Genomic DNA, 27,202 nt, shown 5'->3' on the forward strand with positions numbered 1-27,202 from the left:
GTAATCAAGACTGACTCTCCCCAAATGTGCTTGTAGTCATATCTGGTTCTGCTCCTCGAGTAGCCCCACTGAAGCCATAACTACTATTTCTGATATTTTGGTGAGACTAAGGAGCTGTGGAAAGGAAATAAACTCCATCTGTGTCTTGAATGCGGAAAAAGCTGTGGCATAAATGCATATATTAATAGACCAAATAATCTATGTAGATCAGACCGTTGCCTTATAAATGTACATAATACAGTGGGAAGAGCTTTAATTTGTATAAGCAAGCACCTCACATCCGATGAGGGCATTTGGGTTTAGTAGTCCCAGTGCTTATTTGTTAGTGCCTTCTGCTTCTTTTGTCCTTGTTGCCATGACTTGGCAAACATCTTATTCATCACAACAGAATTTTGTCTCTTCCGTTTGAATGTGAATGACATCTCTATTTTTTCAAAGAAGTGGTTTTACACAGATTATATGCCTATGAGTTGAGTATAGAGTAAATAAGGCCATAAACGAAATCATTATTTCTGCAGATTTCACTACATGTGCTGTCTTATGTTTATTTTACTCTATGTTGAAGAAATATGTAGTCTTCACACCTTGTTTGAAAGAGAGTATAAAGAAATACTGTTGTTTTTTAATATACCACATGACACTGATTCCAAGAAATAATTTCTTATTTTATTTTCTCTCCATCTTCACTCAAATTGATAAGGGAGATAAATGTCTACTTTTTTTTCCCCCACTGTTTCTTTCCCGTCTTCATTCTTTCTTGTGTATCTGTTACCAGCGAGACAGTTGTATAAATGGGACATAGGCTTCAGAACTTCCGTCTGGCAGAACAGGAAAGTCAGATTTTTTTGGCGCTAATTATGACAACTGTGGAAGTACACATTACAGGGGAAGATGAACTGAATTGTAAGCTAACACAGTCTTTTAGCTCTTAAATTTGGAAGATGATGTGAAAAAACTTCCTTGTACAATTTTGTTAAAACATAAAAAGATGTTTTCTTGTGTACTTCCTATCCAGCAGCAGATCAGCTTGTTAGTACTTATATCATACAAATAGTCATGTCAACAACCTGATGGGTAAAATATGGAATTTTGAGCTTGTATTTTGACAGGCACAGTATAGGAAAGAACAAATTTTTAAATTGGCTTCTGTATAATACGCATCTATCCTTTTGCTGGTCTGTGATGTTAAGCAGTCCTTCCCTCCAGAAAACAGGTAGTTCTGTGAGCAATGGAATAAAAGGAGCCTGGTTTCCTTCAGATTTGGTTCTCTTTGTTGATTGATATCCATATATGAGGTGTGATACTTTCCCTTCATGGGAGCACTTTATAGATTTTCTGCTTTATTCAATCGCCTGTTTTCAAGAAATGGTTGAATTTCTCAGTCCTTAGTTGCTTTGTTAGATCTAAGGAAGAGTGATCATCAGATTCAAAAGTTTTGGAAGAATAGTAGAAGCAATGACATATAATCCCCAGATACATGTGCACAGAAATGTGTATGCAGTGTGAATATGTATAACTGAAAAGCCCTGGAAGTTATATTTCAGTATCCTTTCTGTGGGTTACTCCTATACTCTATCGCATCTTCAGTTAGATGTCCTTTTTAACACTACAGTTTTCAACATGTGTCTTACGTTAATAGAAATTGTGAAAGGGCTGTGAAACTTTTTTCTTGTCTTTGTAGGATAATACATGGGCATACGATTGCAACAATGGAGTCCATGCTGAATAAATTGAAGAGTACCGTTACAAAGGTAACGGCGGATGTCACCAGTGCGGTGATGGGAAACCCTGTCACCAGGGAATTTGATGTTGGCCGACATATTGCCAGTGGTGGTAATGGTCTTGCTTGGAAGATATTCAATGGAACTAAAAAATCAACAAAACAGGTGGGTTGTCAAGTAGAGACCTGAGTTTATAAGCATTAGGTAACAGGCTTATGGGTAGCAGCTGGTAAGTGGCATTTAAAAACAAAATCCAACTGAGCTGACTAATGCTAAGGGTAGTACTTTAAGTAAAATGAAACAACTCAAAATTACTTAAATATAGTGTTCTCAGCTACATAGGTGATAGTTGCTTTAAGCCTTCACTGCTGGAGAAAGAAGTGGTTCTGTATTCATAGCATACAACTTGAGAGCAAGATCAAGAGTTAATCTGAGTTAAGACTGATCTGACAAGAAGGAAGAAGTTTGTTTGGTTCTCCGATTTGTTTCACCTTGCAGCTTTTCTTGGCAGGAGTACTGGCTCTTTGCAGTTTAAAATATTCATGAAGTATGCCATCATTTGTTCTCAACCTAAGAGACTGTAGATTTTTTGCTCAGCTGCCATACAGAAATTGAGAGGTTAGAAATGTTAAATCAAGAGAAAGAGGAGGAGGTTGTGGAGGAAGTTGTGCTTTCCCTGTGCTGCTTGCAAATCAGTATTGTTCCCTTTTAGTTTCCTTAAAATATTAGGGTTTAGAGCACTAGTATATAAACTTCTGACTCACTTGGAATTCACATGTATAAATGGAAGTATGATTGTGATGTTGGAAGAAGGTTTGCCAGAAACAGAGTTTAAGAACTGCTCTTATAGAAAATTATTTTGTTGTACTGGAGAAATGTCAAATCTCTTTTCTCAAACTTGGAGAGGAAATAGAATTTTTAGCGAGTAAACAGAAGAGTTAATAATTTATGGCCTTCAGTTAAACTTGGTGCTGAAGTGATGTGAAGTCACTTAGACAATGAATCAGCTTGCTACAGGTGTACCAAAAAGAAATGGGCGCAAAGGAATAACTTTGGAAAATGTATAGACAATTTGTTAGATGGTAGAAAATAAGCTGTAGCAAACAGAGAAGAAATAAACTATGCAGAATAAATAATCTGTGGAGAGCTTGTGATCTGATTGTGACAGAATCTGAATAATGTCAAGTACGTACTTTTTCTGTATTCTCAAACATCTGTCTAGCTGTGGCAGGAGTCTATACATCTGGCATTTACTGAATGTACTAAATGTACCAACTGTGTGGTTTTGTTGTGTTTTTTTATTTGTTTGTTTGTTTTCCCGTATTCAACTATGCAAACAAGTGATAACATTGAAAGTATGGTAGTTTTGAAAGGTTTTATACAGTCTCTTTACCCTGTAAGCATTTGAGCAGGTGTAGCTTTGAGTGTCTGGAGAATTGTAGCAAGTTTTTTTCACTGCCTAATTGACAGAGTGTTTGTAACTTTGTTCCTGTCAATTCTGTTTTTCAAGCTTTGAATGGGTGTTCTGACCACTGATTTTGCAGTTTTAGTTCAGATGTTACCACATGGGATCCCACAATATCTCTGTATGTTTGTATGCCATCATTAGTCATTAAAAATACGACAGCAGTTGTACTGCAGGGAATTTTAGATGGCTGGAGATTCGACATGCAATTACTGTTCATTATTAATACTATCAGTTGGGTATCATCATGTCAACATTCAGTTTGCTTATGCAAAATAAAACAACACAACAATGCAAAAATTAATGTTGTGTTATATTGCAATGTATCTGTTCTTTAGCGCTGTTCTTATTTCTTTTGCATGTACCTTTTGAATGTTGGCTGGGCAATATGGAAGTGGATGGCTGTCATTTTCCAAGTGGTAGCAGTGACTTTTGTGAAGTGATACACATATTTGCTGTATTGCAAGTGTGTATATCTGATGTGAAGCTACAAGCAGTAAGAATTTTTTTACAGGAAATGTGTACTGTAATCAGACAAGCAGGATGTAAGGGCTTAATTGCCCGTGTTTTTGTCACTTTGCAACAACACAAGTAATAATTTAAGTCATTGCAGCCAGATAAAATAGCTAAATTTTGAGTTTTAGCATTGTGGCAGTAGAGCTGATCATAAATCTCTGTCTGAGAACAAATCCAAGTCAGTCTTACAGAAGTTGGTCAGCTGAAGTTAAGATTTCAAATATGGATTAATTTGGTTCCTATATAAAGTCAGTGGACAGTTACAAATATTCCGTCTCTGGTGACAGTAGATATTTATGATTTTATTCCTCTTTTCAGAGTTTTGCCTGCTTCCTACCTTGCTGGTTTCCCTGGATTTCTGAATGTACATGAGGGGGGTCTTGCTTTGTTTGTTTGTTTTTAATGTGGCTTGTTTTTTCTTGCTTACTTTGTAGGTGATTGAATAATAACCTGACAGAAAGGGAGGAAATTACTTACCTTTGTGAATATTTTTGTCTGATGTTATTTGATAGCTGATTTGCTGCTGTTTGTTTAAAAGATTTGAGTCTTTCTGGTTATACACTTATACATGAAGTTACATGTTGCTAATTTTATAGTATGTACTTCTGCTTATCTTAGATTTGTTAACTTAGTCTTTATGCACTTATTTTTTTTTTTCTGGCATAACATGGCACTTGTCCTTTTTTCTGCTTAGAAAGTGCAATCATAAAGAGATAGAGTAAGGTCACTTAATGTTCTTGTTGATGACAGCTCAGTCATAAAAACTAGCAGAATTAAGAAGATAATGGTTTGCACTGCAAGACTACTGTAGTCATCTTTAACTTTTACTGTGGTGGTACTAAATATATACTAAGTTTATACTAAATTTATTAATGTTAGGTAAGTCAGCTTTCTGTTGATTTGGCTGTGCATACAGTAGCTTTGAAATGAAGGCTTCCTACTATTCAAACTTTAAAGGCTAATTTATTTTACAACTGAAATAGTTGTATTGGATACCTTGTGACTAAAACAAACTGTTGGGAAAGTAGGGTTATAAAAACACATTGGCAAACTTTTAAAAATAAAACCCCCAAAAGCTGGAGGAAAATGTTTTTCTGGAAGAAGACCAGAGTAATAACTGGAATGCTTTCCAGTATTTCAATTCAGAGACTATTTTGCCTTGCACAGTGGGAGGCTTTGGTAAAACATCATGTGTTTTCATATTGAGTTACATTTGATTAGTCATTAAAAAAATGCTTGAGTGCATATGGGTAAAATGAAAGGGAAAACAAGCATAATGTTTCTAAAATCAAGTACTCTGCTACCTTAAAATATCGTTTGCTGTTACGTTCATGGCTTATTCTTTAATATGATTACATTTAAGTTTTTTCCACAAGAACATTGCATCTTTTCAGGACAGATAGTGAACTGTAGTTATTAAATATTCTGTGGTTGGTTTGTTTGCTTGTTTTTTTTCTTCCTTATTGTTCTGTGCTTAGTCTCTGGCATTATTACTCCACACGGTTAAAAATGTCATTGAAAAAAAGAAGGATTGGACCTTCTGTAGCATTCATCACTATAGTGCTTGAAAGTTTTACAGGTGTTCTTAATGTGCTTTCTCAATATGCAATGAGATGAATAGGAAGAGGCATTTCTATTTCATTATTATTACGTTTCCACAGCTTTTAGTCTTTCATTTAGAAATACTTTCTGGTTTTATTTGCATCTTTTCTGACACGCAAACCCAGTGTGTTTCAGAATTCTTGCCTTCCTCTTGGGGGCAGGAGAGAAAGCGTGATGTGCCTTGGTTGCCTACTTGCCTTTTTCTGGTTAGAGGCAAAGGACATCAGGAGCCAGAATGAAAGCGATGGGCACAGCTTGCTAGGAAGCACCAAGGCTGGGTGTACTATTTCTATTTCTTTCCCTTGGTCCTGGCCTTTGTTGATGGATATCAGCAGCACTTTCTTTTTCCTTGCATGAGTACAGAGTAGGACTTGCTTTTGATTTTGACTACCTGCTTTCTTAAGATCTGGGGGACTAGAGTGCACTGTCAGCAAGTTTGCTGATGACACCAAGCTGGGAGGAGTGGCTGACACACCAGAAGGCCGTGCTGCCATCCAGTGAGACCTGGACAGGCTGTTGAATTAGGCAGGGAAAATTTTAATGAAATATAGCAAGGGCAATTGTAGAGTCCTGCATCTGGGTAGAGACAACCCCAGGTTCCAGTATAAGTTGGGGAATGACCTGTTAGAGAGCAGTGTAGGGGAAAGGGACCTGGGGGTCCTGGTGGACAGCAAGATGACCATGAGCCAGCACTGTGCCCTTGTGGCCAGGAAGGCCAATGGCATCCTGGGGTGTATTAGAAGGGGGTGGTTAGTAGGTCGAGAGAGGTTCTCCTCCCCCTCTACTCTGCCCTGGTGAGACCACATCTGGAATATTGTGTCCGGTTCTGGGCCCCTCAGTTCAAGAAGGACAGGGAACTGCTGGAGAGAGTCCAGTGCAGGGCAACAAAGATGATTAAGGGAGTGGAGCATCTCCCTTATGAGGAAAGGCTGAGGGAGCTGGGTCTCTAGCTTGGAGAAGAGGAGACTGAGGGGTGACCTTATTAATGTTTACAAATATATAAAGGGTGAGTGTCACAAGGATGGAGCCAGGCTCTTCTTGGTGACAACCAATGATAATACAAGGGGCAGTGGGTTCAAACTGGAACACAGGAGATTCCATTTGAATTTGAGAAGAAACTTCTCAGTGAGGGTGCCAGAGCCCTGGAACAGGCTGCCCAGGGGAGTTGTGGAGTCTTCTGCTCTGGAGACATTCAAAACTTGCCTGGACACCTTCCTGTGTAGCCTCATCTAAGTGTTCCTGCTCTGGCAGGGGGATTGGACTAGATGATCTTTCAAGGTCCCTTCCAATCCCTGACGTTCTGTGATTCTGTAATTATTATTTTTTCTCTTCCTCCCCCTCTCCCCCACCCCCTTGTTTTTTAGCATGTACATTGGCTAAGATAGGAGCAGGATTTTTGCATTCTCTTGGGTTTTTAAGGTATTTACATGGACAACTAAAGATGTGTTTTAAACTGTCAGTGTGTGTTTCAAACTGGTATGTGTTTCATAAGGAATGCAGGATTGCAAATGGACTAAGTGGTGGGTTGACCCTGATCAACAACCAAACACTCACACAGCTACTTACCCACTTCCCCACCCCCAGCAGGATAGGGGCAGAAAATAGGAAGAAGAAAAGCAAGAAAACTCATAGGTCAAGATCTGGAGAGTTTAATAGGTGTGAGAAGAGGGGAGGGGGAAAAAGAAGCAAAGCAAATGAAATTGCTCACCACATCCCACAGGCAGACAGGTGCTCATCGAGTCTCCAAACAACAGCCACTTTGGAAGCCAAACCGTCTGCTTGTTATGCCCAAGTTTTTATCTCTGAGCATGATGCTGTATGATACGGAATAGCCCTTTGGCCAGTCAGGATTAGCTCTCCTGGCCATGTCCCATCCCAGCCTCCTGCCTACCCACAGCCTACTCACTGTGGGAAAATGAAAGCCTTGACACCGTGTAAGGGTTGTTGCTCAACAGCCAAAACATTTGTGTGTTATCAACACTGTTCTAGCCACAAGTCTAAAACACAGCATGGTATGGAATACTATGGAGAAAGTCAGCTCTGTCTCAGCCAGACCCAGTACAAAGGAAAACTGCCCAAAGAAGCTGAGAAAAGGAAATAGAGGCATTTAGTGATTAACACTACAAGGATATAAAGCCTTTATCAAGGGATATATTAGTCAGCAGGCTTCCCCTGAAATACATGAGCACAATCCAAGAGAGCTGATGTACACTTTCCTGTTCAGTGTCTGAAACTGTTCTGCATGTGTTAATACGATAATAGCCCAGTTAAACCACGTCCTGTGTCTTGCATGCTGTGACAGTGCTTACTGCTGTTTGCAGAGGTGACATTTAATTCCTTGGCAAAGGCACTGGAGAACTTAAACACTGATCTTTTCAGTGATTCACATTACAAGTTCTAAATTATTGGCAGTAACAACAGATGCTTTCTGGGAAGGTCTTCATCCTGGCACATATTTACACGGTACACATCATAATATACAACTGTCTCAGTGTCATCCCTGAGCTTTACCTAACCACTTTGAAGTAAAGCACTTTGCTTAAAACATGTGGCAGGTGAGACAAAAGTTGTGAAATAACTCATGCTTGTGAACAGAACCGAGATTTAAACTTGCATCTCTTGAGTGCCCAGTCTAGTCCTCTACATCCTTTCGATACTTTCAAACTCAGGTTCGTAGTGTTACCAACAATACCCTCAGACACATGGTGTGAACTGTAGGGACAGGAGTTGGACTCAATGATCCTTGTGGGTCCCTTCCAACTCAGGACATGATTCAATATACTGTGCTGAGCACACTTCCGATCACATAATGAAAGAAAATTTGTGTTGTTAAAGATAAGGGTTGTTTTACCTCTACTTTTTTGGTTTCTTTCTGGAGAGCAGTCATTTTTTTTTAAAATGTATTCTAACCTTTTTATGTTAAATTTATTTTTATATCACAAAATTAGAATTATGACACAAGTGCAGAACTAAATAACAAGTAGTCATCTGCAGGAAGAAGCTACTCTTCCTTCAAACCTATGAAATGGAATGGAAAAAATCAAGTGGAAGCTTCCCTAGAGCTTTCTGTGGAAAGAAGTAGTAGACATGTAAGCCTTTGCAGGCTTTCATCTCAGTAAGTTTCCATGAAAGTATTATAGTTACAGGAAGTGGATCCCTATCAGCTACAGTCAGGAAACCTCCTTTTTGGGGTTGAATATCAGTTCTTGTAAAACAGAAAAACAGGAATAATGTGTTCGTAGTCAAAGTTTGACAGCGTTATTTGGTTCACGCGGCATAAAACCATTAACACTTTTGAATGCTTCAAAGCACAGCGTGTGGTTTTAGTAGTTTTGGTCCACTGAGAGTGTGTTCTATGGCCCGTGACTCAACTGTCTCTTCATTCTTCTGTACAATAGTATCTGGTGACTTATGAGGGTTAAGATATTCTATTGTTGATGTGGAATTCTGCATTAAAAAAATCAATGTTGACTGTGGAATTTAATTTCAGAATGCAATATTTTGAATTATTAATATCAGAACACATTTAATATTTTAGCGTCCATGACTGTGCACATTCTTGTATCAGATGTGTTACATGAAAATGACAAGTTGTCACACAGCCCAAATTATTTTGATTCTTGACATTCCACAATAAGTCTACAAAATCAATGGGATAACAAACATTTTCACACCTAGAATACTACAATTTCATATGCATACTTACTTGTGAGCTAATTTTGGATATGCAAAAGTTCTGTCAAACTTCAAACAAACCGTGCAGATTTGCAGCAGGCAGCAACAGAACTTATTTATACCCATCATAAAATATTGAAACCATAGCTGATGTTCCATACTATCCAATTTAAACATTAACATTCTGATTATTTTGACTTGTCATTAAACAGAAGTGCTGCATTAGTTTGAAATTTTGTCGTTGGTCACATACTGCTCAATACGTTCACACTTTGTACTGGAAAATGTGTTTTTTTTAAATAATTGGTATAGTGTATGCCTTCCATCCCCTGTCATCAGTTCCTTCCTGCCTTGTGTCAATGTTAATGTTTGATCCATCACACTTAAGAGCTGGAGTAGGGAGCTGGTACGAATAGAAGCAGGAAAACTGTACTTAGTTGAGCTGTTAACAGTTGTAGAGGTTCACCTGCTAATGACGTAATGGAACAGGTACCAGCTAAAAAATAGAAACCAATTTTTTGGTGTTTTTACTGATTTATTTTTTTAAATCAATAATGTAACCATTTCTTTGAGATTTTAATTATAATAATGGTTGTAAAATATGCAGTAAAAGAGCACAGACATCTTCTTGGGACTGAAAACACTATTTTCATATAATTTTCTACTGGTTTCTAACCTTTATTATGATTCATAATGCTGTTGTAAGAGAATAAGAAAGTGTCTGTTTCATTATAAAATTTTTAATTCCTTTTTTCTTCAGTTGATTTATTTTTCTTTAATGGTTTCCTAGATGGCGATATAATCTCATTTTTTATTTCACATCCACCTCTGTAATTTCAAAGTTTCATATAAGTTTCTTCATTTTCTCCCACTCCATTTGCAGAGGTTGGCTGGAAGAACTATTTTATCTGGTTTTAACATCTATGACATTTCTGAGACTTCTTTTTGTATATGTTTAAGCATTACAATTTTTTAATGTTTTATCACGTTAATAGTCTGCTAAGATTGATTGATTCCTGGGACTATGCATTATCTTTCGTGAAAGTCAAGTTTAATATAGATCATACTAGTTTGGAGCAGAATACTGAGACAGGGTCTGGTTTAATGAAGCACCACTGAAATATTTAATGCCAAATGAATGTATATGTGCTCAGAATATAGCTGATGTAAATGCTTTCATCTACTGAAAATCAAGCTGAATTCTGTCCTGCAGATCTGCTACTCTGTCTCTGTGTAGATAGTGGTTATAGTTTACATAATACTGTTTATAAGCTGAGGAGCAGTAGTACGTTAACTCTTAAAATATATATTTCAGAGGTTATATACAGTTACCTGTATAATTATAACTGGGACAAAGTAAGGACAATATGTATATATACATATAGGTTGAAATACTTATTGCATTGGTGGTATTGTACTGTTCATTCAAAAAAGTGCGTGTGTGTATGTAATTGTGTATAGACATGTTTTTTGACTATGTTACGTACCAAGTGAGTTTTATTACTTATTTCTAGGAAGTAGCAGTTTTTGTCTTTGATAAGAAGCTAATAGACAAGTATCAAAAATTTGAAAAGGATCAGATTATTGATTGTTTAAAACGAGGTGTTCAACAGCTAACCAGGCTTCGACACCCTCGACTACTCACTGTTCAACATCCGTTGGAAGAATCCAGGTAAGCTGAAGTAAAGTTGGGAACAGACTTTCCTAATAATTGTTTTGTTATTGGATGTAAAATACCTGGAAAATTCAACACTGCATCTGGTAAAATTCAAGTTTACTGTATTTACTTATTTGAGAATGGTATTTATCCCACCCTTAGGGTTTTTTTTTCACCTCAAGCTGTAGGGTGCATTTCTGCTGTGAATCTAGTGAATCCAATTAGTAATCTATTGCATGATCTTTGTCCAGTTGCAGCTATAAGGCTACATGTGACCTTTACAACATGAATATTTGGTAGTTAAATTAATTTCACTATTAAAGAACTCTCTTCAAAATTGTTTTCTTTCAAAAGATTGCTCATGCATTTGTTCCATTTATGAGATAGTATGTACTTCAGTACATATGAGACTGGAGATTTTTGGTAGATTGCATGTGTTGTGGCCACATACGTATTTGAAAGATCCTCAAATGCCAGTCAAGGGAGACAAAATTCAGTGTGTTTTTGTAGTGCTTATTTGATTTGTGTGAGGTTGGTTGCTAGGAACAGTAATGGGTTAGTCTTATAGATTTATTGTTCAACTCTAGTGATAACAGCACACTAAAATCTGAAAAATAACATGAGGGTTTCACATTAAAATAGAAAGCTCAACCTGATCCTGCTGAGGAATATCATAAAGGTTTTAGAGGTGTTTTTTTTTTTCCCAAGGTAGTTTTCCTAAAGGGTAGCCTAATAAAGACTCATGTACTTTACCTTTCAAACTTCTACAGTTTTGATTGTGTCTGTTAACCTGCATTTTTCCAAATGTACTGGCTTCCAGAAGCGAAGAATACTCTAGGAAAGCTTCTTCATCTTTGTGATGCCTACTTTGGGAGTCATTTCTTGGATTAAATGACACTTGCTTATTCACATGTATCTTTCCTCCAGTGCTAAACGCGTTTTGCATTCACAAGGGTTCAAAGCTGTCATTGCCCCTGTGGTTCAGAATGCCCTTGCAAAAGCCTAAGGAAGATTAATTAGGTAACTGAAGACAGCTCTCTGTACTTTACAACAGTAAATAAACTATTACATGCTAAGGGACCTGGGGTCATCTCAGTCATAAGTGTCTGCGAGTGAATCCCAGACTGTATCCCAGGCTTCTTCCTAAAATTGTTACAGTATTTCGATTGACTTAGCAACTGCATGTGTAATTATTTTTTTCCCTGAAGTCTGTGCTTCAGAAGAAAAGACCAAGTTTCATACCTTGGAGCGCAAAGAAAGCTTTGATGTTTTAGTGAAGAATTTAAGCCTTTTGAATAAAATTAACAGTGTAGTTATGTCAGAATTCTCATTCATGAGTTTTTAGTAATGTCTTATGCTTTACTCCAGCTGATCTTTCCATACTCAACACGCTTACTTACTGGTATAAACACCAGCAGCACAAAACCTGTCCAGGTGCTTGCTGTGCCAGAGAATGATGTAACAATTTCTGGAGGGGATTCATAAAAGAAAAATTTGCTTAGAATATTTGCCTGTGTGACCTTGTGTAAGATTTCTTTAGAACTGCAAGTCTTTCCAGAGTGCTTATTCTTGAAATCTGTCATGGGCTCCTTCTGGTTGGACTGTACCTGGTCTTTTTTTGTGTTTCCAAAGTAACACACAGTTAGTTGAACTGCTTGCAAGTCACCTTTTATTCTTCCTTTATGAAGCAAAGGGATACTTGGTGTACATGCACAGCTGAAGTAGATATAGGAAAAAAAGCCATACTTCTCTGACCCTAGTGTGTTGGGAGCTTTTCCACTAATAATAGAAAGTTTCTACTCCAAATTATTGGTATTCAGTACAATTGTATTTAATGTATACATCATAATATGTAATATATATATTTATCATTTTACACGCATTTATATAATGAATAACTGTATTTATACTAAATATTTAATATCGATACAAAAGATAGAATATATTTACTCATAACTGGTCTTGAATTCCAGTAACAGCACAGATGAGTGATATTATTCTACATTTAACTTGTTACTGGAGAGAAGGATAAAAAAGCCAAATTATAAGTTTACTTATAGTGTCATTATTACCCATTAAAAATAGTAGTAGTGTGAAGAGTCCCAGATACTTAATTTTCTAGACATTCCATCTATTGCAGTTTTTCCAAAGCATATACATTTTCGGCCATCACTTTTATTTTTAACTTGTTTCCTTTTTATTACATTACTCTGCATTTCATTTTGCTGTTATTCAGGGAACTGTTAAAGAAACTGCACTGTATGGCAGACATCAGCTCCTGCAATATTCAGCTGCTTTGATTAAATTTGCTCCATCCTTCTGTTACTCTGGTTTGGGTCCTTATTTAACCTAAAGTAAAAAATAAACAGCCATATTTTTATTTCCTTAAAACAACAGCAGTCAGAGAATTTGTTATGAAAAACAGTGAATAACTGTTCCCTAGATATTTTCTGTCATCTGTGCCTTAGGCGTAACTAAGTGTATAAGCCCTATAGTAAAGTTGAAGTCAGACTGAAAATGAAGGACTTTGTCTGTGTTCTGCTCCTTCCTTGTGATTACTACAGAAACAAGTTCTATAGCCCTTGTGTTAATAGAAACATGAAAGGGGTGATGTTAACAAAGTGGTAGGGAGGAAAGAAAGCAAAAAAATTTTGTCGGGTTGGTTGACTCTTAATGAATGTCTATATTTTAATTTTTGGTTGTTTTTAGTTCAGAAAAGCAGTAGATAAAACTGAAGTAGAACTAAAATCTGGATGAGTAATATTTTACTGCAGAGAGCAAGCATGTTAATTGTTGAGATACATGAAAACTGTGTGGTAGATTCATGGTGAGACATCATGTCTTCTGTGATATTTTTAAGGAATGAACACAGTTAGGCTTCCGTCTTCTTGCCTGTAACTTTATTATCCAAAAATGTATCTTTATGACTGTTACTCAGTTTTCTGTGTTCATAATGATGCAGTATTTATTGTTCTCATGAATTATTAATCCTTAAACTAAATCTGTGCTCCCAGTCATGTAATGCTTTCTCCAAAAAAACTTTGAAACAATTAAGAAGTGAGGTGCAATGACTGTCCAGGTCCTCCAGTGCTATTCAGATCACTATGAAGAATGTGGATATAAAGAATAACTATATTACATCAAGTTTGTGAAGCTGAGACATACATTGTTTTCTGGACTTGGAAATTTGAAATTTTGAAGCAGTGTTACAATGAGTAATTTCCACACTTTATGTGTAGAAGTTTGTTTCATCTGTGGTTTTCAAACAGTGTTAACACAAAAATGTATAAACAAGACCTGTCGTTTTTTGTGAAGAAAACAATAGATAAAATAATTTAGGAAGCAGTCACTTCACATGCGAACTACAGTTCATACAACAAGCATATTTGTCTTTGCACCTCTTATTTTCTATTCATTTGCTGTTTTTTGTGTTGGTGGTTTTTTTTTGATACTTCAGATATTTGTATATTTCCCTGTAGTATAATATTACCTATAATGATTGAAAACTGGAACTATAACATGCTTTTCGGTAAGACCAAGTGCTCTGGTAATGTATAATATGGTGTATGTATGGTTGTTTATTTGCACTCAAGAGATTTATTACATTTATTTACAAACAATGTTTGTATGTATTTTCTCTATAGAGATTGTTTGGCATTTTGTACAGAGCCAGTCTGTGCAAGTTTAGCTAATGTTCTTGGCAGCTGGGACAACCTACCTTCTCCTTTACCATCTGACATTAAAGAATACAAACTTTATGATGTGGAGACCAAATATGGTTTGCTTCAGGTATGACATATAGGTTCTCCTTATAATTTTTGAGTGCTTTTAGTATTAATACTTGTATGAAGTTTATAAACTGCCGAAGTTTTGTCTGCCTATTGTAAATCAAATAATTGGAAAGTGAGAGATGATAGTGCTCTAATCACTATAGGAGAGCATGAACACTGGAGATTCTGAGTTGCTACTGTTTTTGCTTATTCTGACATGGAAAATAAGAAATTGAATGAATTTTCATTTTCCATATAAATGTCTGTGCTACAGCGGTCTGTCCCGTGTGTGAATCTTTACCTTCTGTGGATGAACAGTACCTCCCAGGTTTTATTTGGTATATATGCTGATCAATTTTGGAAAGCATTTTTGTCTTATGCTGTGATAGTTAATTGGCATTATTAATCTCGTCTGCTGATTGACCATCTGTCTTTAATTTTGTCCATACATAATTTTTAAGACATAGCATAAATAGTGCTGAAAGCTTGATTCTTAGTTGACTTACGAATTTAACTGTGATCGCAGGAACAGAATTTTTGTAAATATCTTACAGGATATTTGGGGAAATATTTAACTTGAAATAATAATCTTTTATTAACAGGTTTCTGAAGGCTTGTCATTTTTGCATAGCAGTGTGAAGATGGTCCATGGCAATATTACTCCTGAAAATATAATTTTGAATAAGAGTGGAGCATGGAAAATTATGGGCTTTGATTTTTGTATCCAATCAACAAATCCATCTGAACAGGAGGTAATAGATATTTGTATTTATCATAATTAAATTTCAAATTCAGATCTTTGCCTGAAACCAGTTTCATGATGCTGCATTTCAGTAAAGAATCATTCACCTCTATATTTTGTTGGCAGGGATTTTGAACAGGTCTGGACTGAAGTGATGCCTTTGGTCATCACAGAGGAGCCTGAGTTGACTCAGTGAAGTCAAAATAGACTAGTGATGGTTTCAGACAGAGGCTGAAACCTGTACCACTTGTGGTCACCTGCATGTTGGATGACATGCAAAGCTACATAATTTAGTCTGTTGCACCCACTCAGTGTCTGATTGCTACCTCCTAAAATGAATTCCCATCATAGCCCATGTTTCCCCCTTACAGCAGTGCTTTGATTTTATATCACACTTCTCAGTTCTGATATTCAGACTTAGCTGCATCAGCTAATCAATTCAAGTTTCAAACACAGATTCTTAACAGTTTTGCTGTACTTTGTTTCTGTTTCATTCATAGTTGAATTTGAGCGGAGTAATTATTTTTGCTGCCCAAGTTTCTTATATGAAATGTTCTTTAAAAATCCCTAATAAATGTACTTTCTTTTACTTGTAGCCAAAGTTCCCTTGTAAGGAATGGGATCCAAACTTGCCATCCTTGTGTCTTCCAAATCCCGAATACCTGGCACCAGAATATATTCTCTCTGTGAGCTGTGAGACAGCCAGTGATATGTACTCTCTAGGAGCTGTTATGTATGCAGTCTTTAATAAAGGGAAACCAATTTTTGAGGTCAACAAGCAGGATATTTACAAAAGCTTTAGCAGACAGCTGGATCAGGTATTTGTTCTATTTGTGACTATTATTCATTGATTTTCATATTGAAAATGTAAACAATCTGATAATGGTGTCTTACCTTGCATGCTATCTTTATAACAAGAAGAATCCTAGCAAAATATGGGAAATAAAAATAGACGTAGAGAAGGTTACATATGCCAACTTTATAAACTACAAATTTCATTTTTCACCTGGTTTCTCTGTAAATTCGTTGAACGCTGGTCTTGTGCAATAAATACATGTTGGGGTGAATAGTGTGAAACCCAAGGCAGTGATTGACTTATGTAGAACAGCTGAAGATGGCTGAGTTTAGAGTGATTTGATCACTTGACATTGCAGTTGGTATCCACTTGGCTATTTCATGTGCTTTGTGGACAATGAATATTAACACAAGACAGTTACTTGGGTCAGCTGACATAATCGTTCATATGCAAGTTTCCTTTGTCTTAACTTCTTTGGGTGCCCATTGTCTTAGTTGTGTGTACTTTATTTTAATGCATGTAGACAACGCCTCAGATAATAACATGTACCTGTTTAAAAATGTTGAGTTTGTGTTGTCTGATAACCTGAACAAAATGAGAAGCTGGAAATAGGGGAGTGTGACCTGGGCAGGTGGGCTGTTGAGAGACAGAGAGAAGACTATGAGGGATCAGAAGCAAATGGGTTACAAAAGGGGGGAAGGGAGGGATGTAAAGTCCTATTGTATGTTGGAAATATTTATATGCAGGATTTTCTGACTTCATGGTGCATGTGCTTCAATTACTTACACAGCTGAGCCGTTTAAGCTCCAGTACTCTTCAGAATATACCAGAGGAGGTGCGTGAACATGTAAAGCTGCTCTTAAATGTAGCTCCAGCAGTCAGACCAGACGCAGATCAAATGACTAAGGTCAGTTCATGGAAAATACAGTACTCATAGGAAAAAGAGAATATAATATTTGATTTATAGAAACAACAGAGTTACTTTAAAGTGTTTTCCTATTAATAATTTGTGTTGAAATGTTAAATATTTTTAAACTGTTTTGGAAGTAATGATGTTAGTTGATGCCAAAAGTTGTCCTTATGCTGACCTCTCTTAGCATAGAAGAAGTGGGTGCTGAGACAGAATTTAGAATAATAGTTCAGCGCGACACTATTTTATAGCTTTCCAATTCATCTGGAAGCATTTTCTGTGCTGTCTGTTTATACAGTTCAGTCTTTAAAGCTGTATTGGAAGGATTTTAAAGCCATAAAATGATAAAGGGCAATATATGTAAGGATTAACTTTTGGTTTATGATTTTCAGTGTATTCATAAAAATGCAGACAAGTAGCTTAAAATATAGTTGGAGCTTCCTTGCCATAATAAAGCAAAAATTAGTTGCAAGTAAGATAATTTATGTTTTAATTTGACAAACTCTTTCTCCACTTTCCTGTGTGAAAGCAGACCTTAAAAACATGCTTCTTCCTTCGTCTTACACCCTATCTTCTCATATCTGATAGCCTTTCAGGTTCCTGCTTATGGATTTGCTTAGCTAAACAATTTTCTTCTTTTCCTGTCGTATAAAAAGATTGTATGGAGGGAGAGAAATAAGTGTCTTAACAGTTTTAAGAAATAGTGAGTGAAGAAGGGAGGCAGAAACAGGTGATGGTTCTGCCAACGTACAAGCTGAAAAATGGGAAGTGAGGAAATTGTCAAATATTAGTCAGGTGTCAACTCACTTGTATCAAGGACTGCAGCAAATTAATCTGTAAATGGTTGTATTAAGCAGCATAGTTTTATAAAGATGTTAAGTCTCTTTTACCGTATCCGCACTGCAGACTGAATAGTATGGTAGAGTTATTAGAGCTTTAGTTCTAAAAGTGGTTTGTTACGGCTGGCATGGCATGAACGAAAATGGAGCTTGACCATTTACCGTACTAGTTTTAACTAGTTTGTGTTAACCTGTGTAGAATTCCATGATCACGTGCATTTTTGTGTGTGATCTATAAGACAGAATTGGAGTGCAGACTAGCTTCAATTCTCTGCTGATAGTTTCTGTTCTTCTGTATTACTCTACTCCAATCTGCTTTTCCGATTATTTTCTTCTTTATTGCTTTACTCTTATCAGCTTCTCTTTCTGCCCTACAGCAGAGCTTTTTAAAATGCTTTTGTATCCTTTCTTTTTGCACAAATTTTTCAACTGAAAATAAGTGTCTAAGTAATCCGAAAGACCATGCTTTGTCTTTAACTGTTGTGAGCCTGTGAGGTTTGATAGATCCCTCCCTAAAACTGAGAGCTAGCAGGAAGGAGGAATCTTACCCCTGCGAGTTTTCAAATGCAGAACTTTTCATTCCAGTCTGTGTAGATCTGGTGTAGGCACTCTTCTACTCTTTTTGTTCATTTGCTAACTCAAAGCTGAATATTTGGGGATGGATTTTTCTATAAACAATCTTATTATAATTATCCATTCTTATCAATCTTTCATTAATTATGAAGCAGCTCTATCAGTATTAGTGTCACATTCCATGACTATAGATGAAAGCCCCTGGTATTTTTTTGGTGCTGTTTTTGTAAGCCTCGTCTACGTATGTATATTGTTACACAAAACTTAAGAAGGCCTATGCCCTCTTTGCTGAAGTAATGCAAACATGGGAGATCATGTGAGAAATCATAGTGGACAGGATTTATAAGTGGATCTGAATATTGGAGAGAAATTTATATAATTACACATTTATTGCATATGAATGCTTGGTGATATAAGTTCCCAGGGGTGGTAGCCAGATCTGGATGGCCTAGTAGGTAATGCCTTTTTGTGATAGTAAATAGTGTAATTATTCCTAGGAGAACTTTTATTCAAGATTTTTTACTTTGAATTCCATTTTTTGTAGACAAAACATTATTTCATATACAATGAGTTAACTTAGTTGCACATAATGTGCATGGATTTCTTTAAAATGCTAGGAAAATTCTGTCTTCATAATCAAACTTTACCTGTGAATATTATGCTACTTACTATGTAAAAATGTACTTTTCTAATTGTTAATTGCAGGTACATCATTGTAAAGGTTTGCTATAGGGCATTGAGAAGGTAAATAGATGTCTATATTATGGGATCTTTGTAACAGTGTCAGTGCTATCTCCCTCCAGGTCACAAGCTTTTAATCTTATTTTTAGATACCATTCTTCGATGATGTAGGAGCAATGACGCTTCAGTATTTTGATTCATTATTTCAAAGGGATAACCTTCAGAAATCACAGTTTTTTAAAGGACTACCAAAGGTTCTGCCGAAACTACCTAAGGTATGTCTGTATGGTGTCTTGAAATAGTGGGTTTTAAAATATGTGAATATCTGTTAGCATTCTGAATCTGGGAACACTGGACATTGTGTAGCATTGTACCATAACAGACTGCTGTGAGATTGTCAGAGTAGTAGGAAAGAAGGGGAGATTAGAAAATAATTGCTGCGGAAATATTCCTCAGCTACCAATAATTCTTTAAATGCAAGATGTCAAATTGTGCTATCAGGATGTGTAAGGAACCATCATTTGCATGTCCTCTTGTAGTTCATCCCACTTTGAAAGGGAGTTGTTTTCTCTCCACTTACAAGTCTTTCTCTTTGTTTCCAGATGCTATCGTAGCTCTTTGAAGTCATCTCACCACCTTTTCTCCCAATAAGATTCCTTGAGGTTTTTTTTGTAGCAAGGCAGTTGGAGAGAGTTTAAAATGTTGAATAATGCAAAGCTTCCATCACTCAACAGACTAAGTGCTTTCTTGTGCTAGCCATGCCCAAACATCTCAAAGGCAAATGTCTGGCATTACAGATTTCTCCTGTGTAGTGTTAGACTCTATGTCTAGACTGACTTCCTTTCCTTTTGTGGTATCGTTTAATTTAAATAAGGCATAATACATATGTGATAGAAAAATAATATTAATTTATTACCTAATAAGATAGCCATTGACTGACCTAATCATCTCTAGGGCATTCACTTTTTTTTCTATCTTGAAAGTATATTTTATGAGGAAAGGGCCTGTGCCCTTGAACTGTGTATTTCTCTTTATTGACTTTAAAAACATTTAAGAATGTCTAGCTCTACAATACAGTGTAAATACCTGTTTTTTCAGCAGAATCCCATTTAGGGAATGTACCTGCAGTTTTACAGGGAGGTGCAGTAAGATCTTGTGTTTGGTCAATAAGTGGTGTCGTACTGAAAAACTGATGACTTTTTGGGAGTGGTAGCATGTTTTTTAAGGGTATTTTTTTAGAAAACATATAGAATAAGGTTTTTGTAATTCAGATATGTGACTAGAAGTCCTATTTTCTGTATAGTTACTTGCTTTTTGTTGACCTTCACAGTTGTTACAGTCTCCGGTTATGTTTTGATTGAAAAGAGGGAAAAGTGAGCAAAGTAGGACAGTTTAAATTAGCTAGAGTATATGGTGAAAATAAGAGTTCGAACTTGAAAATTGTCTGTCTGCTTTTTTGTAAATATCAGGTTAATACAGCTGCTGTTGAGCTGGCACGGTGGTGTCTTACTGCAATGCAGTGCGATGTCATGCATGCTTGTTTTTTTCCTTTTAGCGCGTTATAATTCAGCGAATTTTGCCTTGCTTGACTTCTGAATTTGTGAATCCTGATATGGTACCCTTTGTCTTGCCTAATGTTCTCCTAATCGCTGAGGAATGCACCAAAGAAGAATATATCAGGCTTATTCTACCTGATCTTGGTCCTGTTTTCAAGCAACAAGAACCAATCCAGGTATGCTAATATTTTTCAGATTACACTTTTTCTCTTCAGTACTTTTTTTTTCCCTGAAAAATGACTGATTTTTTTTATTTCCCTTTCCAGCTTCACACAGATTGTCCAACCTGCTCTGTAGTTATCCAAGCAGTCAGTCTTGATCCATACACTTTTTTTCTTCCCCAGGAAATTCACTAAGCCTCTACTCCTGCTTTTTCAGATGGGATTTCTGAGGGTATATTTGCATTTATGGATGGGATGAGATTAGATTAGCAAATAAAGGAAACTTTTAATTTACCACTCAATTCTTATTTTGGATTGGTTGTAGAAGGTATATTTGTAAGCCTTTTATCACTTACCTAGCCAATCTGAATAGGGTAGTACAGGACAATATTTGCACATATTCTACCAGTAGATGAACCAATTATTTTTTTTTTTCTTGTATCCAGATTGCTGACACTGGGATCATGAGGTGGAAAAGTCATAACTTTGACACTCTCAGAAGTGCTGTTTATTGATTATAATAAAATAGTGTTTATTTGATATTGTTTACGTGCATAAAAGTAGTAAGACAGCATTACTGTAGAGGAGCAAAACATTTGCATCCTTTAGTCAACACCATGTGCATGATGATTCCTGAGAATTCTGTCACCAGGTTAGGCACTGGGCCTCCACAGACAAAAGGCAGCTATGCATTCCTTCTAGCTCACCTAGTTTTGTTGCTGGATGCTGTTATTTCTCTGCAGAGCACTTCAGGGGCAGGATAGATATAGGAATGAACAAGTAGACCTTTTATTTTTGGATTTCAGAAAAACAGATGAGAGAACTCTCATTATACTGGGGAGGGGAGAAAGGGGACAATTGTATTACTGAGAATGCCTCAGAAATGTTCTATACTTCTGGATCACTGGGGATTTCTTTTAGCTTTGTTGTTGTCTTGAAAAAATTAAACATCTAACTAACTGAAAGCCAGCGAACATCTTATTTGTGCGGTTTCACCCTAAAAGGTAACACTGTCTCTTGCTACCTTTAGCATCAGATTTGTGAGACAATCCTCACTGCAAAAAGTTTGTTTCAAAGTTATATCTGGAGCATAGTGGGCACAAAAATTGTTTTATTTCTTGAGAAATAAGGGAAGCAAAATACAAACTTCAGGTCAGTTCATAAAGAGCGAGCTTTGAGAAGTTTTCCTGTAGCTTTCTAGATACTGTATATTAAATTCTGATGTTGACATTTTTAGTGCACAGTAAGTACTAGATGGCTTGTTCCACTAGCATTTCTGTGGTCTTTTTCATATGGGAAAGTTTGTTGAAGCAATCTAGGACAGGTTTTCAAAGTTAATATAGCAGGAATTGAGGAAAAAAAATATAAAGGTTCAGAATGACAGAGGACAGAATTTCACGTCTGACTGTTTTTGTGCAAGACAAAAACATCCAGTTCCTTTGTGTTTCTAACTCATGGAGAGGCGCAGACAGGGAAAGTGTCAGTATTTCTTCCAAACACACTCTGAAGATGTTTTAGATTTGTTTGAGGCCTGTTGCTTGGCTTTTGTAGGGTACGTAAGTTAGGAAGTGAATGTTTCCTAGGGAGCTCCTGTAATTTAGTATGAAGAAATTGTTATCCAGTGTTCATTATGTCTTTGTATGGGGGAATTTATAATATCAACATGAAATACTTAGTGAAACTACTCATTCTTCTTGTGCTGTTGAAGTTTGCATGGAGTAACTAGTGTACTGTAAATTACCATCCTCACTCTGACATGGCTTCAGAGTGTAGACAAGCCCTTAATTTAGGGGAATCCACAAAGAGTTAGCAATGAAGTACTGCAAATTCATATTCTAATTCAGTACACCAAAGTGTACCCTGACAAGTACTGGGTTCTGCATTAATGAATGAAGCACATCTTTAGCATTATGGTTGAGTGCATCTGCTGCTACTTGCTTATTAAATGGTGTGCTTGAATCTATGACTATGACATCCTATTGTCTACTTAAATAGATAAAAAAGCATCAAATATTATGTTAAAAAGCTAAAAATAAAAGGGGCTCATTGGAACAGCATGAACTACATTCAAGTTAAAGACATGTCGAGAAAGAGATCAAAACCAATTCAGCTTTTATGTTATCTTAGTTTAAAAGCTTTGACAGCCAGTGGAAAACAGCTGAACTGCTTCTGTGAAATCTAAATGCCTATATAGTACAGTGTTTAACTTAAAAGCAGTCTGTTATATGTTCAAATATCTGGTTCTTATTTTAAAGAAGCTTTTCTAGTTCTTAAATAGCAGGTTTCATTCATGTTCTTTTCAAATTTGCAAAAACAATCAAATGATCCTTCTCCAAAAATATGTATTTAGCTAACATAGAAACTGTCCTACCACAGTATTACATGGTTGCCAGACAAGAGAAAAATGTTACAAGTACATGGATGTTTCCAAAAGCCAAGTTTAGGACATTTAAAAATTATTTATCCAAGAATAACAATAAAATCTAAGATTTAATCTCATCTGGTCCATCTCACCCGAACTCTCCCAAATTTGAGTATATTGAATCAATGTTCATGGAATGAATGAATAAATGAGTTTCTCTGTGTGAGTGTGCTTACAGTTTAGGTAATTGTAAATACACAATAAGAAAGCAGACACCAGGTGCAGTTTAAAATAATTTCTTTACCTTCTCTGTAAATGAAGCAAATGAAAGGGGAAACTTGTGGTCTTGGTACACTTGTGTTTCTACACTGAGGCTTCTGTTTTATTTGGCACACAAGTACTGATTGATACATAATTTTAGACATGAACATTGAAATATTTTCCTCCTATGAAATACTTGGCTTTTTATTATGAATGTGATACATTCACCACTATTTATCCATCTAGTCTAACCTGTTTTCTAAAAGGAGTTCACATATCAATGAATAAGGTCACCTGTAGCAAGTTGTCTCAGCTGTCTGAGACGAGACCTGAACCAGGATGGGTAATTTAGAATAGCACCTAACTTTTAGATGGCTGAGCCTAAGCAAGGTGAATCTCACTATGTAAATGTGCTATTCTAGTGTTGCTTTTTAGGTTAATGTGGTGAGGTTTTTTGTTTGGGATTTTTCATCGTATGATATTTGAAATATTAATAGAACAAAACTATTTTGTGTCCCTGTAGTAGCTGTAATATTATTTTCATCATGTCCCTATTTTGGTTCTAGATGCAGATGGAGTGCAGCTTTTATATGTGGAGTTGTGATCAAATGCTTTAGGGATGGCATTTAAGCCATAGTTTTAAAAGGTTAGCTTTTTCAATACTGATGTGTGTATAGAGATTTTTTGTGGGTGGATTTTAACAAAAGACCATGTTGTAAAAAGAAACAAGACCTCCCTCCTTTGCCATTATGATTTCTTATTTCAGAAGCATTACTCTAGAACACCCATTATTTTGTTTTATTTGTATTCACTGTTTTTAAAATGCAATAATATGTCAAAGTGTTTTTTGTCTTCCATGCCTTCAGGCAAGCAACATGGTAAGTGATCACATTTACTGAGTTACAAGAAAACTTCTGAAGTTTTTGTGATATGATAGAACACACTTTAATTTTAAGTGTGTGTTTCTGGAGTTAAAACTTTTGGCTTCTGAATTGTCCTTCTTCTAATAGATCTTGTTGATCTTCCTCCAAAAAATGGACTTGCTTCTAACCAAAACTCCACCAGATGAAATAAAGAACAGTGTTCTGCCGATGGTTTATAGAGCCTTGGAAGCACCTTCAATTCAGATCCAGGTATAGTAATTGTAGCCTTTATTTCAAACAATTTTTTAAAATGTTTTCTTTAAGCTAATGTGCCAACTTTTTTTATAACCCTGTGTTGATTTACTTGGAAAAAAAGATAAAGCTGTGTAATATTCCTAGATGTTGAGATGAATGTTATATTGAAGAAAATTTGTTTCAGTAAAATAAAGTTTAGTTCCCGTATTTTCCTGGGAGAAACTATTTGATTGTTTTTCTAATGCTCTTTTCCTAAATTCTGACTCTCCACCACAGCAAGAAGTAGGATGTGCATTTATAAAGCATTGCCTGGGCTGCAGAAACAATGCAGGCATGTGTGCTGTTATCAGGCAGTGAGAGGTGGCTTATTCTGAGGTCCCACTGGTAGGAGTGCGTGTGCTTGCAGTCACCTTGGAAGACTTGATTTGTTGTAAAATCATATTAATATACCTCCTGGTTACATTTTTATGTACATATATTTTAATTTTCCTCTTTATCTGCCTTCTAAGATTCTTTTTTTTTTTTTTTTTGAAATCTTTCTTCCACTGGAATTAACTTCCGGTTAGCCAAAGGCATTCAAGAGTGGGAGGGGGGAGATAGACAAAACAATTCATAAGAAGGATTTAGGTAATCAGATGTGACTTTCACCCTTGTAAAGTCTTTGTAGTATTACAGAGAAAAGTTTTTGCTTCTAAATACCTGCCTTGAGGTTTTTCTGCATCAGTAGTTTGGTTACTCTGGTATTTACTTGCAACCTACACATAATATTGCTGTCTCTTATTTTTTGAGATGGGGCTGAAATTGTCTATTTTTATTTCTCTGTTGCTTATGTATGTTTAATCTTGATATGCTCTTAATATGATGTCAGCCTATCATTGTGCTACTGCAGTGTTGTTGATAGTACTCATTTGGATTTGCTTAACTTATGCAGGAAATTGTTACGGTTTGATGTAATAAAGGTTGTTTTTTATATAAAGATGTCTTGTGAAAATTCAAGATATTCTTGCTATCCAAATATTCTACTATGAATAGTCTTTTTGAAATTCATTTTCCAGGGTTCTCTCTGCATGTGATGATGCTTTGTTATTCCAGCTATTTTTGAGTAACTTCTATAGATTAAGGTCAGCTTAGATGAACATGATATCTCCTTAAAAGGAAAGCTTAAGAAGACATATTAAACTAATTTGGAGCTTGAGCAATACTAGTACTAATTTTATAAATGTGCATGTTTCTTTTAAACTTACGTGCAATTTTTTTTTTTACAGGAGCTTTGCCTAAACATAATTCCCACATTTGCCAATTTGATAGATTACCCATCAATGAAAAACTCATTAATTCCAAGAATTAAAAATGCATGTTTGCAAACTTCTTCTCTTGCTGTAAGTATTCTAACAGTTTTATCTTTCTCAGTCCTCAGAAAAATTGTGTTACCTTTAATTACTTTGGCTTTTCTACTGTTGTGTCTTTAAAGAAAAGCCCATCAGTGTGCTTTAATTTCCTTTTGAGATTTTTTTTTTATTTTTTAGAAATACAAACCCATCATTTTTTTTTTACTCTAACAATTATTAAAGTTATTAGCAACTTATTGTTAACAATACGGTAAAAATTGTTGAAGTGTGTTCCAGAATAACAGTGTTTGTCCTGCAGAAAAGCCAAGATTTTGTGAGCAGTGTGTAAATATATATGCTTTCCTTTCATGACACCAGAGGGTTTTTTATGATAACTTGTCTTGAATTTTCAGATAGGAGCACCATAGTTTTCAGCAGCACCTGTTTTCTCCTCAGTGTGAGTTTTGTATGGGTTTTTTTTACATCAGCAAAAAAGATAGTAAGGAGTTTAATTCTTGTCATAATTCACAGGTCCGGGTAAACTCACTAGTGTGCTTAGGCAAGATTTTGGAGTACTTGGATAAATGGTTTGTGCTTGATGATATTTTACCTTTTCTGCAACAAATTCCATCCAAGGAACCTGCAGTGCTAATGGGAATTTTAGGTAATTAATATTTTCAACTTTCTCCTCTTTTGTACTTCGACGTTGTAAGTCTGAGAGCTTTCTGTATTATCACTGATAATCTTTACATAGTGTGTTGCTACAATGGCCATTACAAAGTTCCAGTTTCTGGTGCTTCAGTTTGTCGCTGTTCACGTACATTATATATTGCTGTTACATCTGAACACGAGCCCATATATTTGTAGCCTTCAAGGCCCAATGCAGTTCTGAGTTCTCATCGCAGTTTTTGGGCTGTGATGCTTTCCTGGGCTGTGTGATCCCCACAGCCAGACAGGCTATTTTCCTCAGAAGTGTGTATAATCTGTCTTCTTTCAGATGCTGCTGGAGCTTTTAAGATGTTACTGTTGGCTTCTCTTACCACTCTTGTATGCCAGCTGCTATAAATTATTATCTACTATTCTGCTGCTCTTCACAGCAGGTTTTGTTAGACTCGTTTTGTTGCACATTTCAGCAAACGTGGTTGCCCATGCACTGAAATGGAGCGTTGTCTGGGTGAGGCTTCACAAAACAGCTGACAAAACCTGATGGCTTGTTACTTCTGGAATGGAAGGCGTCACTCCCAGTTGTGCTTTCCTAGTGCCACTCTGGCGTTTGCCTAACTCGGGAACTGATTTTAACAACTTGAAGGTGACCAGATGACTGGAGTCACTGCTGAGAAAGATGTGTGACTGCGTGGCCAAGTCCGGAAGACAGTGACTGTTTCTCTTAGTGATGACAAAGCAGTAGACAGAAGACAACTTGTAACAAGCTGAGCTCTACCAACAGCAGCCTTTGTTAAACACAGTAA

At 36.2% G+C, this 27,202-nt stretch overlaps 1 protein-coding gene across 3 annotated transcripts in view; it reads left to right on the forward strand.

Annotated features, from left to right (window-relative positions):
• Positions 1-27,202, forward strand: part of SCYL2 (SCY1 like pseudokinase 2) — a 41,195-nt gene that overhangs the window by 2,860 nt on the left and 11,133 nt on the right. For 2 of the 3 annotated variants that reach the window (XM_065838917.2, XM_071800457.1), the window contains exons 2-13: positions 1,682-1,886; positions 10,494-10,651; positions 14,281-14,425; positions 15,009-15,158; positions 15,745-15,966; positions 16,735-16,851; positions 19,097-19,222; positions 20,503-20,679; positions 24,154-24,165; positions 24,298-24,420; positions 25,671-25,784; positions 26,265-26,397. In XM_065838917.2, coding sequence (XP_065694989.1) covers positions 1,710-1,886; positions 10,494-10,651; positions 14,281-14,425; positions 15,009-15,158; positions 15,745-15,966; positions 16,735-16,851; positions 19,097-19,222; positions 20,503-20,679; positions 24,154-24,165; positions 24,298-24,420; positions 25,671-25,784; positions 26,265-26,397 — 1,654 coding nt within the window. In that variant the 5' untranslated portion in view covers positions 1,682-1,709. The remainder of the gene's footprint in view (positions 1-1,681; positions 1,887-10,493; positions 10,652-14,280; positions 14,426-15,008; positions 15,159-15,744; positions 15,967-16,734; positions 16,852-19,096; positions 19,223-20,502; positions 20,680-24,153; positions 24,166-24,297; positions 24,421-25,670; positions 25,785-26,264; positions 26,398-27,202) is intronic. The other variant, XM_065838926.2, reaches the window with a different exon arrangement.

This window comes from Patagioenas fasciata, chromosome 1, assembly GCF_037038585.1.
Source record: "Patagioenas fasciata isolate bPatFas1 chromosome 1, bPatFas1.hap1, whole genome shotgun sequence".
Lineage (NCBI taxonomy): Eukaryota > Metazoa > Chordata > Aves > Columbiformes > Columbidae > Patagioenas > Patagioenas fasciata.